Source organism: Falco cherrug, chromosome 4 (genome assembly GCF_023634085.1).
Source record: "Falco cherrug isolate bFalChe1 chromosome 4, bFalChe1.pri, whole genome shotgun sequence".
Lineage (NCBI taxonomy): Eukaryota > Metazoa > Chordata > Aves > Falconiformes > Falconidae > Falco > Falco cherrug.
In genome coordinates this window covers 4,034,241-4,050,992 of record NC_073700.1, presented here as the reverse complement: position 1 = coordinate 4,050,992, position 16,752 = coordinate 4,034,241, and the positions used below count along the sequence as shown (strand labels likewise).

General features: G+C 38.6%; 1 protein-coding gene across 16 annotated transcripts in view; it reads left to right on the top strand.

Annotated features, from left to right (window-relative positions):
- Positions 1 to 16,752, top strand: part of IQSEC1 (IQ motif and Sec7 domain ArfGEF 1) — a 348,634-nt gene that overhangs the window by 297,797 nt on the left and 34,085 nt on the right. For all 16 annotated transcript variants that reach the window (XM_055710354.1, XM_055710353.1, XM_055710352.1 and 13 more), the window contains 2 exons: positions 29 to 311; positions 4,013 to 5,277. In XM_055710354.1, coding sequence (XP_055566329.1) covers positions 29 to 311; positions 4,013 to 5,277 — 1,548 coding nt within the window. The remainder of the gene's footprint in view (positions 1 to 28; positions 312 to 4,012; positions 5,278 to 16,752) is intronic.

Below are 16,752 nucleotides of genomic sequence, written 5' to 3'. Positions count from 1 at the left end.
GATTTTCCTGTCTTTTCATTCTGTGTAGTGTTGAGGGTGAAGCTCCAAGCAGTGAAACTGGCACATCTTTAGATAGCCCATCTACTTACCATCAAGGACCTATAACACACAGTTCAGCTATAAGTCCAGACCATTACGATCATTCTGCTTACGGGCTGTATTCTGTCTCCCCTGGACAACAAAGATCTCGAAGGCCGAAACTTCAGCACTCAACATCCATTCTGCGGAAACAAGCAGAGGAAGACGCTATTAAAAGGTCAAGATCACTTTCTGAGAGCTATGAACTCTCTTCAGACCTACAAGATAAGCAGGTATTTGAGCTTTGTTACTTAACTTATGACAACAGCAACATGTCTGTAAGCTGGGAAAAATCTTTTCTAGCATCCCTTCAGCTTTGATGCTGAAAATACCTTTTTTTCCTTTGACCACCTTAGTTTGAAATAGTCCTACATCAGCATTTCTGAGGTTTTTTACTTTTTTTTTTTCTGTGTTGTCATCCCTGTGTACCATACATCTTCTCTGCTTCCTGAAGAAAGGCATAAAAGATAATGTTAACAGTGTTAAAAAAAAAAAGTTCCACTAGGAATTATGATTTCAGGCTTGGGACAAGTACTAGAATGTAATAATGCAAAATATTTTTCTAAGAAAATTAGTCATTTTGAAACCTGGATATCTTTGTTGCTGAAAGAAATTAAGAACTTATTGCAACTGGCACGCTCATATCTGTGTGGTGAATTCAAGGTCTTAATTGGTTTTACTCAACTAGGCAAAACTCCCATGTGCTTTAAAAAGAACTGGATGGAAGCTACACAGATCTTCAAAGCCTTTGTCCCTAAAAAGGCACTTCTGTAAGATGGCCTCTGCCATTCCTTTTAAGATTTATTCTGAATGTAGTCGTATTTGAAAGATGTTTATTGCCATGTAAGTTCAAATTTATAATTTGAAAATGATACTGTAATAGCTTAAGGTAAGCAAATATGCAGGATGTGCTGGATTTCACTGATAGATGCACAGTAGCTGACACAACAGTGTTTGTCGGTTGTGAGTTTGGAGGTTTTTCTGTTGGAGATCTTCCTTGCCACAGAATATTTTGTTTACTGTGAATCATTGTGCTATACTGGAAAGTCACTCCAACTTGTATGTTAACATAGCAACAGTGGAAGCAGGCAAAATTCTGCAGACAGGGAATTGACGTACTCCTGATTTTGGACGACGTATTTGATAGTCCCTGAAATTTATAGGGGCTATGTCTCATGTGCCAGCTGTTTGTTCTGAAATTTCAGGTTGGAGGATCATATAATGTTGTTCCAGAGAGACTTGGAAGAACAGAGCTTGGGCTCTGACTTGAAGCTGATATTTGGGATAGCAAGTATAAGTTTTGCTTAGCCTTTATGATCACCAAATTCTATATTGGAGTGGATACATACCAAATTCCTGATTCCTGATCTGGATTATGCCAGTTTTGTTATTAAATTGGATTGGACCTCCTTGTGAGATCTGAAATGTTACTTCCTTTTCCACCTTTAGCAGTCGTTTTCGCTAGGTGTCTCATAAGGGAGTGATACAGAGTGTAAGGCTTACTGAGGAGGTCTGCTGCACTGCAGGTATTCCACAGAGCCTAATTCCATCTGTCGTTTTAGGCTGGTTTGATAGAGATTGAGCACTGCAGATGTTACATTGTATTTCTTCAGGGAGTCCCACAGAACAAAAAGTGACAATGATACATAAAGGAAGCTTGATACTAAAGAGTTGCTTACTGCTCTTGAAAATCTCTCATTAAAATATCAGAAGATACTGAAAAACAATTTAGGAAAGTGTCCAAGGTTTTACCTAAAGGCAATATTCATTAAGTGTGCATTAAATATGCATTAAAATTTATTAGCAATATTAGACACAAGTCTTATAAATCATCAAGGCAAATTCAAAAATACTTCCAAGTAAAATTCCCACAAAAAATCCTGATTAATTATAATCAATGATGATATTTTCTATGTAAACCTGAAGGACAACAGGTGTTTGCAAGAATAAAGTACATGTAATTTATTTTACAGAATATTAGATTTTGCTTTATTCTTTCACACCAGCTGTGATAGTTGTCTTTTCTTTAGCTGTGACATTTAATTTTGAGAGGAGAACTAAACTGAAAATTCAACATTTGTTTTGAGATTAGTCCAGCAAAATAATCTCTTATGTTTTATTTAAACACACGTGACCTAATGTATGCTATGGATAGAAAGAGCAAATGTGTGGCAGCAGTGGCAGGGTTGTGATAGAAGTTCTTAATTATTTTTTTAAAAATCTTTAGAATGCCTCGTTGACATATGCAAATGTGGGGGTGATATAAACCCCATTGGGGGGTGAAAGGCTAAACAATTTTTTTAAAGACAGACTGTAGACAATTATGCAGAGACTTACAGATTCCAAGCTCAGAGATCAGACACAGCTTTTTGAGCTTAGTTAAAGGGTGTTTCCAGATACAATGAAAAGAACAATTCCTTAGCAGTAATTCTGATCTGAGCCCATGTGGGAAGCTGGCTACCTCAGTTTATGCCAATAACTGTGCATAATACATTTTGCATCTAGAGTTAAAAAATGAAAATTAAAAAAAAAAAAAAATCAATTATTCGTACTTAAAAAAACACCAAGGGGAATGGGAGCTGCTGAACCAGGCAATAGCACTGAAAGAAAGAAATCAACTACTCCCAAATGGTAGACATAATGGACTAGAAAATATTTTTAGTAGCATTTAGTTTCTTCCATAGAAGGGGGATGAATCCCCTCAGCACATCGATATCTGAGCGTAGCAATTATTATAAGATACCTCCAAAGTGTGTGTGTGTGCGGGGGAGCGGCTTGTGCGTGCAACTGCATATAACATAGATAATTAAAACATGGTGTCTAATGAAAAAGGGTACCTGGATTTGCAAGTGAGGAGAAACGACTTTTGAATCATTGGAGTATTATGGAAATTGCATGGACTTATACAAAAATGCTGCCAGAAAAATGGTGGGTTTAATTGTAGTACTAGCCGTATTGCTCTGTCATGGATGTTTTGTGTTTGTGAATAATATGAATGCAGCAAAGACTAATCAGAACAGAAATGAAATGTTGGGGAAAAAATGAAGTAAAACTTGTTATTCACCTTGTTCAGTCATTTTTATTTTTTTTTAAAGAAGCAATGCTTTTCATGTTTTGGAAGGAAAGGTCTGAAATTATCTAATGAGTATTCCAAAAGTATTAACATATCATTTTCACTAGGTTAAAGCAATAGCATTTATAATGTATTTATTTTGCATATTCATTCTGTTAATTGGAAACACTGTCAATGCTGAGTGCAATTACAAGATTGAAAATAGATTTGAATTTGTATTTAGAAAGCCTGAAATATGTTCTTGGTTTGAGGAAGGCTCTGTGTGTGGATATTCCATCATAGAAACCTCTCTGGAAGCCTGTGGTCTGGGACTCTTGGTTTTGCTTTGATATCGGGCCTGGGTGAAATTATGCTACCTGGTTCTCATTCATGTGGAAAGTGATGCATACATGGAAGGGCAATGGCCACTTCTAGAAATTACTTCCAAAATACGGCAATTCGCATTGTACTTGGATTTTACTTGTCTGCAGTTTTCCCTACAGAGAAAGAATGACTGCATCATACTGCACTAGAGTGCTTGATCTTGTCTGCTTTGACATGGGCACACCAATACTAACATGTGAAAACCAAAATTTATACACACACACACACACAAACTTCCAACACCTTAATTTTATATGACAGTATTCATATATTGATACTTTTGTCTGTATTTCTATGGTGGAATTTAGAAATGACTATTTGGTTCACTGTATGTGCAGTTGTTCGTCTGGAGCTTTGAGTTTTTACTTTCAGAAACAGTATACACTTTGAAAAATGTCTGAAAATTAAAGTTGTTAAAAAGAATTATTTTTTTATTATACTCTAACCTTATTCCAACCTGCATCAAGTTACAAAGTAATTGTGTTCACCCTTTCACAGGTGGAAATGCTAGAACGGAAATATGGAGGCCGTCTCATAACTAGACATGCTGCTCGTACTATACAAACAGCTTTTCGCCAGTATCAGATGAACAAAAATTTTGAGCGTCTTAGAAGTTCTATGTCTGAAAATCGTATGTCAAGACGCATTGTACTGTCCAATATGAGAATGCAGTTTTCCTTTGAAGGACCTGAGAAAGTCCATAGCTCTTACTTTGAAGGAAAACAAGTGTCTGTTACAAATGATGGGTCAAAGCTGGGATCCCTGGTACAGTCTGAATGTGATGACCTTGGAGAGTCAGCTACAATGAAGTCTCCAGCAGCATCTACTGATTTTGCTGATGCTATTACAGAACTGGAGGATGCTTTTTCCAGGCAAGTGAAATCCCTTGCAGAATCTATTGATGATGCACTGAATTGCCGTAGTCTACATTCTGATGAAGCCCAGACTCCGGATCAAGTCAGAAGTCGTGAAATGGAAAGGGATAGTTGTGCTCAAACTAAACCAGCAATTCACAATGTGGATCACAGGAAGCTTGATGAGATGACAGCATCATACAGTGATGTTACGTTATATATTGATGAGGAAGAGTTATCTCCACCCCTTCCACTTTCGCAGTCAGTAGACAGACCGTCCAGCACAGAATCTGATTTGAGGCTCCGGTCTGTGAACTCTTCTCAAGAGTACTGGTCCATGACCCACAAAGATGATAAGATAGACACTGATACGAGCTGCAGGAGTACCCCATCACTGGAATGTCAGGAACAGAGGATGAGAATGGATCATCTACCGTTGCTAACTATAGAGCCACCCAGTGACAGCTCAGTGGACTTGAGTGATCGCTCTGAGAGAGGCTCGTTAAAGAGGCAAAATGCATATGACCGAGGGATCACTAGTCAGCAAGGAAGCCCAAAACACATCCCTCACAGTATTCCTGCCAAGATCATATCGCGAGAGGAGCAGGAGGCGAGACATAGGGCTAGGCCTATAGATAGCCATTTAGCTATCAATGGCACAGCCAACAGGCAAAGCAAATCAGAGTCTGATTATTCTGATGGAGACAATGACAGCATCAACAGCACTTCCAACTCTAATGACACAATAAATTGCAGCTCAGAATCTTCTTCTAGAGACAGCCTAAGGGAGCAAACCTTGAGCAAACAAACATACCACAAAGAAACTCGCAACAGCTGGGATTCCCCTGCCTTCAGTAACGATGTTATCAGGAAACGCCATTACAGGATTGGACTGAATCTTTTTAACAAGTAAGTACAGCATTTCCTCCTTCTCTCTGTGTTTGGTAGAAACATAGCCACTGAACCAGGAATATTTTTCTTGTATCAGATAAGTAAGACTGGTGTCTGATACCGACTTTTCAGTGAAAAAAACTGAGCTGCTGAAAAATGGCCACAACAGAGTGGTGACTGTTCATGTCAGGATACTTGCACATTGATACCTTCATAGTTAAACAGCTTCAGGGGAAATGAAAAAATGTAATTATATGTATATATATGGTAGTAAACTATTGAAGAAGATGGATTGGATTCCTTTCTTGTTGAAAAATATGGTGGCTAAATCCTGATTCATTTTTGGTGTTACAACAAATTCAGATTTCTTCCTGCCCTAGTAATGTGGTGTTACAACACTTGTCATATGGGAATTAGAAATGACAAGCAGTGTAAGATGAGTTTCCTGTTTAACACAGGATGGGTCTGGAATTTGTTCTGTAGATTTCATCAAAACTTTGATACTAATGAACAATGTGCTGAATATTTTCACACTAAATGAATATTTATTATTTATCATAACATTATCATCAAATCTGTATTTCTGCCTATGAGTGTTAGTTTTCCCATGTATGGAGTAATTTAAAATTTGATAAAATAACTTACTCGAGTTTCTTTGTTTTATTGAAATACTTTCTTCTTTGGACACTCCCAGGTGTCTGTAGAAAACCATGAATATTATGACAGAGGGTAAGAAATCACATACTACTCCAAACTCTGTATTCAGATTATTGGAGTTAAACAGTTTTCATTGGAACTATCATAATCTGAAGATAAGAACAGCTGGGTAGCTGGCATTAGAATTCCTAGTTTTTCTTCACTGCTTTTTTAATGCCTAGTGTGCCAGTTCCCTTGCTGTGGAACAGGTGCAATTTACTTAAAACTTTTCTGGTACTAGTGCTTACAAAGCTCCTCAAAGCACTTAGATGATAGATGCCAAGTGCCAGACTTTTCCCTTATTTTTCTTTTAGATGCTCTTGGCAGGTCACAGTGTTTGTATAAGTTTTTGGAATTTTCTACACAGTACTTCAGGATTTCTGTATGAAAATTTTGTAGCTTCAGAAGTGCTAATAGATATTTCAGTGTGCTGCCATAGACCTTGCTTCATAGTCTTCTACAGCTTTTTTTCAGCTAGCAGTGCTGTGATTTGTTTTGTTTGGATTAATAGGTCAGTGTTCTTCATACAATAATATGTTGTAATGTTGCAGACTACTAAAGCTTTCTGAAGCTGTCAGGTGAGGCTGTGCATTACAGTACCAAGTATGGATCAGCCAGGTTTGGCTGTAAAAACTTTCAGGTTTGTTTTGTTATCTTTGTAAAAAGTCAGTAGGCCTTTAAGGAACCTTTTAACCAACTGGCAGTATGTAAGTCATAGGATCTCTGCAGCTTTTGCTCCTCATAAAGTAGACTGGGTAGGAAGTTATATCAGTTTGCTGTTTTTTTAGATTTGAAAATATTAACATCCTGGGGGGGGGGGGGGGGGGGGGGGGAGGAAGGTGCTGGTACTGTTTGGCTGACATTTAAAAGACTTGACGTTTGCTCGTTTTTTTGCACAGTAATTAAGCCTGAAGCAGTCAATGACCAGTGAACTTCAGGCTTGATAATACAGTCTTGTGAGTCAATTGCAGAAGGGTGTAAGAAAAGAGGTGCATTGAAGAAGTGCTCAAGCAGCATGTAGGGATGAATGAGAGCACTGGAAATTGTCAGATGCTTCTAGTGACATGCCATGTCAGTAGGAGGCTGAAAGTGAAAAATAAACATCAGGAACAGAGAAGAACAGAGGCTGTTACTTGAAACACATCTAAGTGATCTTGCTGCATAGGAGTAGTACAAGTCTTGGCAGTGAGCTCCTGAGAGGATATGTACTCCACCCATGCGGAAGGACTGTGTGCAGGACTGAAAGTAGTGCCTTTGAAGTTACCTATTACAAGAAGTCAAGGTTTTTTTCCAAATGTCTGCATCTACCAGAGGAAATTTTAGGGATGTGTTTTACAAGAAGTTTATGTTAATTTCATTGCATCTTTAAAATCTTCCTTGCAAATTAAGTTCCCAGACCTTAATTAAGAAATAATCATGTCATTTCTTTCTGGTACATGAAGCTTGGCTGAAATGCAAAGAATTTAGAACCTTAAAGAAGTGCATGAATTGCAGTAGTGTAAATACTTCTGCTTTGTTCACTAGGAGTGTTGAAAGAATGAAATTTTTTAAAGCATGGAAAGTCACTATCCTCACAGTTGAAATTTCAGCAGTTGCTTTATAATTTTTCTGGTTTTCCTATTACAATAATAGAAGCCAAAATCATTACAAAAATCAGAAGCCGAAGTGCAGTTTTCTTAGCAGAAGCCCTCTAGTTCACTTAAACGCTATTATATGCAAAACATGAGTAGCATGAAGGTCCTTGGAGAATGGTGAACACAGGACAGTAGAGAAAAAACTATAGGGAATTGAAAACCATTTTTCTAGGAGTTCTATTACTTGACCATAGAATTTGTTTCAGGCTATAACTTGACACTCAGTTTGGAATGGTAATGTTGATTAAACTAGTATACTTTTTTAAAGATGTTTTGTGGTATCCACTATGCTAGAACATAAAGTATTGCCCAAGTGGGATGATTTCTGCCAAAGAAATTGCAACTAAGTAACAGCTTCTGTACATTCTCCTATTTTTGAACAGCAGTAGTGATTTTACCCTGTCAATAGGCTGTCAGATTGTGTGTTACCATTCATTGCTTTCCTAAAGGAAGGCTTGCAGGTGCATGCCCAGAGTGCAAGGCTCCCAGGGAAGCGTGGTAAGGCCAGCTGTGTTGAATTAGGCATTTTCTTCAGTGTAGTTTGAAAGGGATGTAGTCTGGGAGAAATTACACTGAAAACCATTCCTCCCTTATAGGCAGAAGGAAAGCACTACCTAGAAAGGTTTATTTTGCAGGCTCCAAACCCTGCCAATGCAAATCCAGCCTTTGAGACCGGTTTGCTTATAAACAAGGCTTCAAGAGGCCTTTTAACTGCTGCTTTAAAAAAAAAAAAAAAGAAGGGAAAAAAAGTAAAAAGGGCTGTGATTTTATTCTTGCTTTGACTGCAGGCTGGAAATACCAGGCTTACCAGTTATTGCAGCCCAATCTGGTAGGATTTTCAGGTTTCATTCTGCTATCGGTGCACTGATGGTTCTAACAGATTAAATAGGACCGAATGGTTTAACCTCAGTAGTCTGAGGAAACACGTCCTGCCCTTGGGTCAGCTCTGCAGTCAATAGCAGCAGACTGTAATTCAGTGCACAGCTGTGTGCGTAGGCAGTAAATTGCCGTATTCCCTTCTGTTGTGCCACCGTCATGGTGGCAGTAACTGTGGCTCCTTGCCAAGTGCTTGTGGCCACCAGGTATGTTTGTTGATAATGCTGCCCTCAATTCCTGCCTCCTCAAACTGCAGTGGCGTGCCCAACTGGGCCATGTCAAATAGTGCGGTGTAGTGATTATTCGGCGTTCTCTTGGGCGGGGGGTACAAATGCTTTCTGTATTAGTAAAGCGTTTTCAGCAAAACTTGGAGAACATTAGAGTGGTTGAAAATTTGATTCAACTGTGCCTAGTATTATAAAATATTGGAGATAAAAGTGCATTTCTTAGACTCTTTTGTTAATCTAGGTGACTAGAGTCATATTTAGTATCTCCTTTGCTATATCAAGTGTTGGAAGATGCTGTCAAATGTCCTGTCACCTAGCAGTGTTTCTATGGCATTGTGATTTCACCACAGGTGCCAGTCGTGCTGGTGCCAATTTCTGACATGGCTGGCAAAAAGTGACTCTGAAGTACAGCTCGTGGGCCATCGCCACCGTGCTGCTCTGCTTTTTATGTTGTAGCAGAGTTCTGTTGAGGGCTAATTTTGTGTAGTGTTTTGTTGAAGGCTTTGTGGCCTAATCTTACACATACATCTTGGAGGTAAATTTACATAACACCACTTTTCTAGAGCAGAGGGTAGGCGATAAATATTTTTACAATAAGTTTTCCCAGATGCCTTTCGTCCCCGGCCCCCCTTTTTTGTCCTTTTTTGCTTTCTGGAAAGGGTAGTGACAGATGGAAGACTGTTACCCATGTGTCCATGGTCCATTACAGCATAGTGTTTTGAAGAGTTTTCTGTAGCTTCATTTGTAACGGGCTGTTATCAAAGTCCCCACTATTCCAAAGTTCTCTCCAAGGATTTACTGACGGAGCTAGAAAGGCATGAGTATCTGTTTGCATTATGCAGTGATCTATCATCCTTTGACCTGTAAGCCCTGAAAGCCCTATTGCCTTCATTTATTACATGATGGGGATGATTTTATTAAAAATTTAAATATCACTATTGATGTGAATTGGGTACTCAGTCCAGGAGCAGACTTTTTAAAACATGTCCAGATTCCTTGGAATGTTAATTTAAATATTTCTTTATTTTACTGAGCAGATATGAGAGGAATTTGGTGAGTGCTGGTGGGATTATACCAAATACAAAATTGCAAATTACAATTTCTAGCTAAATACTTGTTGGAGGTCTGAGGCACACAATAGTAATATTTGTGAAAAGGCACATTTTTCATTTTCCATGAAAGCAGCTTTAACTGTTCCGCAGAGGTATGCTGTTTCCATCATTTATACGTAGGTAGAGATTGAAGATGATTTGGGTTCCTAAGCACTTACGTTCAGAAAGTACTGCAAACTTTTTCTCTATTTGAAATCCATAAAAGTTGCCAGATATTATTAATTATTTTTCTTTAAAAGAAGTTTCACAAGTAGCCATTAAGTTTAAATACTGTAATAGGTGTACTAGTCTGATGTTGCTCCATTTACACCAATCACATGCTTAATTTCACATAAGACATTGAACATATTTACTGTATTGCTTTTAGTCAGGTGTCATGGCATCCATTCAGCATTCTCACATCTGGTCTGAAAACATCTAGTTTTAGACTGTCCCCCTTAGAATTTTAAGTTGAAAGCGTATTGGAAACATTTCTAATTGTTTTAGACTCTGTAGTTGCAGATGAGTAGGAAGGAGAATGTGTAAATCAAACGGAGTTGGTTCTGTTTACCTTTGAACTAATTCTTACTATGTCAGCTCTTCTCTAGTATCTTTGCAAATTGTGTATCTTCTGTGATTTTCTGGAATGATTCAGTAGAAAGAGGAAAGGGGAGACAAGAGGCTTGTTCAGGATTTTGCAACACAGCCATTTGCCATCCTCCTGTATGTGCTGAGAGGGACTTTACTGTTCTTACAACATCTGGACTGCAGATTATTCAGGCACAGATGGTTCCAACAAAAATTAAAATCAAAGCACTCCATGTAGCTTGTCCTCTAACATGCCGAGGAGTTAGTAAGAAGAGAAGAATGTTCTTAGCATGACTCTCATTATTTCTGAAAACATTTAGCCCTAAGTGAGAACACCCAAAGGAAAAAAAAAAAAAAAAGTGCTCTGTGTGTTTTGCTTTGTTCTGTATGTGTTTTATCTTTTCTCCCCGAGGACCCGATTTTCCTCCTTTTTTTTCCAAAATGGGTGCTTTGATTAGCATACGTTATGTCCTGCCTATAAAAACCAGCCAAAATGAATAACTGTGGATTCAACCAATAGCTGATTTCAAATTGAAATTGAATAGCCAATTTCAAATACAGGCACAAGGATTCCCTTTATTGCCATTAAAAGAAAGTATAAACTTTACCAAATGTTGAAAGCAAATTTAGTTTTTGAAAGGCTGCGCTATGACCAGCGGTAACTGTGTGCGAGTGTCCCTGGAACCATGCAAGAGCCATTACCTCATCCTCGCCGCCAGCTCCGCCTGCCCTTACACATTCCGGGCACACATCTCCCTCCCGCTGCTACGTGCCAGGAATCGGTAACTGGTTTGCTCTAACAATGCCTGGGTGCGTGCTCAGGATATGGTCAGTTATTAGAAAATGACCCTATGAATGGAGGAATTTGACTGGGTGAGCAGCTCCCAGACAAGCATCTGATATGACTCTGGATGCCAGAATTTTAATTCCTTCCCACCCATCCCACTCCCCACCCCCAAATCTCAAGTGACTAAATTTTGCAGGTGAAAAATGTGAGCAGCTGCCTTTGCAGGCATACAGAGGACAGTCTGAACAGGGAGTTGGGAAGGCTGCATAGGAACCCTGGGAAGAAGAGTTAAGGAAGAGAGAAGGGGGCACCGACTCTTTCCTCTTGTTTAACAATTCACACCTATCTACTGAATTGAAGTTTGGTGGATCTGGAAATTAAAAACCTGCGTATCTTTAAACAGTATTTTTGCATTGCCAATCTGAAAGGTATCCATTTTAAATGTGTCAGTGTTTCCCATTTGCAATCAGCACAGTTGCAGAAATTGAAGCTGAAGTACTTCTGTTATTTGTAACTGGGGTGAGGGTGTGGAAGGAGAATTTAGGGCAGGGGCACTAGAAAACATTAAGATAGGGACTGTTCCTCAATTTCAAGGACATAGTCATCTTACTGTGTCATTCCTGACTACAGCTGCATAAACATGAATGTAATACTCAGCCCTGGCAAATAGTTCTGAGAGAGCCAGCAGGTTTTTCATGTATCTTGTCTCAAAGTGGAGTATATTTTGCTCTGCTGGCAGCTACACGCTCTTTTCCCTACTCTGAGAAATGCAGAGGTGCAGTGGGGTCAGAGGAGGTGAGAAAATCCTCAAAGAGTATTTTGTTCCATTTATTTAGGTAAAATATTTCCTTCATTCTTGCAAGGAAGGAAGAAGCGGGGCGGGGGGTGGGGAGTAGACTGTCCACTGCGGAGAGGGCGAATAACAAGGAGCTACAGAATCTGCTATGGCATGATGACTCAGGATTGGGTTTACTAGCAAGGACATGTCCAGCTACTGCATTGCAACTGCTCGGGGTGTGCCTCTCCACTGTGCTGGCTGCTTTGTTCCTCAAGGCTGATGCTTCTCATACAGAAAAAAATCTGTTTCTGAAATAGCTTTAATCTCTATTTCCCCTCCTTTATTAGAATAACCTAGGCTTTCTGCTTGGACCCTTTTATATACTGTTTACAGTTTTCTAATAAGCTCTGATTCAGGTGATAGTTTTCAGGCAAGCCTAAACATGCAGTAGCAGTAATAATGTTTAATGTATAATTTTCTAGCACTTTACTAGGAAATGGTGACATGAAGAAACTAATTGATCAGACCAGAAGTAATGGTTAGAACTGTTTAGGTCAGTTACCCAATTTTATGAGAACAGTTGCCTTGCCTACAGGGTTTCCTCTCTTTATTTTGCTCCCCCACCAAACAGAACTGGGCACTGAGATCACTTCCTAGTAAATTCCTTTGTTAGTGACATTGTGTATAAATTAACTTTCACTGAATGGAGGTTACTCCAGGTAATTTGGTGTAATTGCAAGTGAGCTGTGACCTTCACATCTGTGGTGGTAGGTTTTTGGTTTGGTCTTGAATGAACCTGAGAAGATTAACATATCATAATGTAGTGAGGAGAAGTCATCCCCACTGGGGGAGAAACCATAGGGTTCCTGCCCAAATAATGTGAATAACTATCTCCCCGTTTCCATGAGATGCAGAGAAGCTGTGAGAAATGTGCTGTTTCTTGGCTCGTTTTCCTGACCCAGGGACTCTTTCTTGTAATTACCAGAAGATGCAATTTACACCTAGTTCTTCTTTCTCTTCATTAAACAGTTGTGTAACATGAGAATGTTGCAGCTCAGACTTCCCAGTTTTCTCTCATTTTCTTCCTTTCAGTCCCCTTCTTGCCTTGCTGCATAGTTGACTGAACCCTGGCAAGTTGTTTCGGCACTAGTTTGGGTAATATTTTAAGGATACTGGGTTTTTTTCTTTTTTTCCCAGAAGGTTTAAAATAGACACAGTGATTCTCTTTGTTGCGGTAGCAGTAGGATATTCAGCAAAAGTGAAAGAAGTACAGCCATTGAAACAAAATGTAGTGCCTGGCAGGCTGAGGAGAATGTTCAACTAGCTTGTTATTGCCAATTTGGCTATTTAAAAATATTTACCTTCTTAAATGATTCTAAGAAAATTCTTAGATTCTTGCTATTGAAAAAGTAATCTCTGGATTTTAACGTTAAACTAATGCTTCGTTTTGTGATAACTGTAAATATTTTAAAAATGGGATCTCTAGTATCAAAAGCAAGGATGATTTTTTTTTTTTTTTTTTTTTTTTTAACAGAGGGCTGGCATCATAGTTGGCAGTAAATTCTCCACCCCCAACATGAAAAGATTTCTTTGGCAGGAGCATGTTTGTGAACTGTTTCTGTTTTCAGTGTTGACAGCCTCTAAGAAATGTTTGTAGTTTTGGTTTGCTTGTTTTCTAGATTCTTGCAGCTTAGAGTCCTTTCAGTGTAGCACTTATGTGTGCCTAAATGTAAACAAGAAACCAAAAAGCATAGATGTGCCCTCAGAAATACTGGCATTCTTTCTGGATATTTCACCAAGCTTCTCATTTTCGGTCAGGCTAGCTTTATCCCCCTTGTCTCAGCTGTAAGAATAGTACAGTTGTCATTGTTTACATTGTGTAATAAATCCCTAGTTTACCTCAAAAGATACTTTTGGCATTGCTGGGTATTGGAAATCTAGACATGGGCAAGCTGCTTCCTGGGCTCATTTGTTTATTAATGTTTCCATTTCACAGCTCTGTTATTGTCTGAGCATCTCAAAGGAAATATCAAGATTTAATGTGGGTTTGGATGCTTGTAAGTTTTACATGTTTAGCAAGTCAGAAATAGGGAGGGCTTTATACACCTTTGTATTGTGGTTTTGCTGTTTATTTCTTTTTGAGGTAGTGATCACTATTCTCTTCTTCTGTTGGCCAGCATGGACATGGGCATTTTATCCACACTATGGCTTGGTTAGTACAGCTGATTGGGCAGCTATGGCAGGAGCTTGACTGGATTTAAAAAACCGACCAAACAAAAAACCCAAACCCAAAACAGACCACCACAAAAAAATCCCACAAAAAAAACCCCACATACACAAAACAATAAACCCCCCTTTTTTTCTCCTAGTTCAGTTTGTCAGGAAGTCCTAAACCAGCAACAGGAATGAGTGAAGAGACTGGTGCCAGTACTGGCACTGCCACTGAAGTGCTCACCTACCTACAGAACTGGGGTTTAATGCGTTCTGCAGTAAGACTGGCTGTACCAGTAAGTCTAGTAGATAACAGCAAATGCTAAGTCTGTGCTGATATCTTTTTTTTTACCATCTAGAATCTGACTAAAAGTTTTCCTCTACCAAATTCATTTTTTTCATTTCAAAATTGGAAATTTCATTTCAAAAATTCTACAATTTTTTTCAAACATAGTATTTCCTATAATTTTAAACCTAATGTTTTGAATACTTAGGTAATACAAAGCCTTATTTCTGAAGTACCACCAGCCTTTGGAATCTGGTATTACTTTGTCCCACAACAGCATAAGGTGGTGTATTTCTAACTGTTTCCTCGGTGTATTTCTAACTGTTTCCTTTTGTGGCTTAAACAGAAACCTCTGTGTTTGTCCTTGATCCCACACTACCTGTTGGGGTGTGTGAGCACATTTGCTGTGAACTGACTTGGGAAATTAGTCAGCAGATGCTGTTATGCTTCCCTTCTTCAAAGGGAGGAGCTGTTTCTGACCGTGGCTTTCCTGTTTTCTCAAATTCTGGCAGGTCTTGGGCACCTTTGAAAACAGAATTCAAGCAGAGGAAATGTCAAACGAGGGACTGGAATTTTGTGATTTTGATGGTCCATATTTAGTAATTCATGGAGCTTTAGGGCTGGGGTTTATCATTGGCAATGCAGATTTTCTGCAACAGCTAGTTGCACACGGTGTAAATGATTGTAATAACATGTATCCTAAAGTTGCCTGTCAGTGATTCCTCCAACCAGGTGAAAGTTAATTGAGACAAATAATGACACATTCAGAATTGTAGATTTCTGGATCACTGCTCTCTTTACTAATTCACTTATGATAACAGAAATATTAGGGATGCAGTGGTTTTCTAAAGATTCTGTGCTGCTTATATAAATTTAGGGTTTCAAATGAGAAACTTATTTTTTTTTCTTTCTATATTTTCCTAACTTGGGTAGGGGATACTTCTCTCAGAAATGTCCCAACTTTGATATCATTACTCTATTTATTGTACTTCTTTTCTACCCCGTACTCCAAAGGAGAACTCATTCTTAGGAGAGCCTGGTCCATCACTTAGATTAGCAAAACTCTTAAACATACAGACCTTTTTGTGACTTTTCCAAATTCAACCTGCATAGCTATTAAAGGAAGAAAACCCAGATCCTCTTCAGCTTCACCATCTAGAAACTCCCAACAAATGACCACTCTAATGAGATCTACATGAATGTCAGCAAGTTATATAAACTTTCACTGAATCTACGCTTTCAGTAGTGCATGTAGAACTTGCTGAGTAAATAAGCCATCTCCTACTAGTTAGTATTAGGCATAGGAAGGAAAGGTGTAATACTGACTCGGGGAAATGGCAGTGATGTGCAGGGGTTTGCTATTGTCTTGGCTTTTTAGGAATGGAGTTTTGGGGAGGGGAGGGTTTGGGGCTTTTCTGCTCTTTGTTTTTTTAACTGATATCTGTGTGTGATTTTGTGCTATTCATTTCTGGCACTTACTTCTTCTTAAAGATGTCATTTTCCAGAAATTGCTGCAGGATTCAGCCTGTCTTCAGGAACACACAAAGTCAAAAATTTTACTGGATATGACCAGTGCTCTTTAAGAAGCAGGCTTATTAAAATGTATAGTTTTCATCCGTTGTTCTGAAGTTTGCATTACTTTCTTCATCTATGTTTTTCCCCAAAAAATCACTTTAAACCATCCTAAAGGTCTTGTTATTAATCATTTTCTGGAGAATTCCTTAACCCTTTGTGTAACATCTGAGAATCCTATGTAAATATGTTAGTATGCATCTTTTGTGTTAGTTGTTTATTTCTTTTTCTTGAGTAGATTTCTTTTGATTTGTTTTGGTTGGGTGTTTTTGTGTTGGTTTTTTTTTTTTAGGTAGAAGACAGTTTTAAACTTTATTTTTGGAAACAATCCTGTAAATACCAAAAGTTCTCTAAATATGTATGTTATCAGCTGTGTAAGGTGCTAGCTTCAGAGGATGCATTTTGATATTAGTTAATGTATTCAAATCTGAAAATAAATGCTCTGAGTACACAGCTTTCGTGATTGCTATTTATAGACTTCTCATCTTCCCTGTTATTGGTAGGTGTAATTAACAAGCCATACTGGGAGTTTTCCTAATCACAAAAGACTCTTAGTTGTAAGTACAAAAAGCTCTACGCTCAGTTCTGAGTAGGCAGGATATCTGAGTAGGGTAACATGTCAGATGTCCTATCTCATGTGAAATCCATGATCGTCATACCTGGTGTCAGGGTTGGAGGGAGCCTACAACAGCAATAAAACTCCCCAGAACCTCCCTAGCTTAGAAGGCAAAGAGAGAGAGCGAGCGT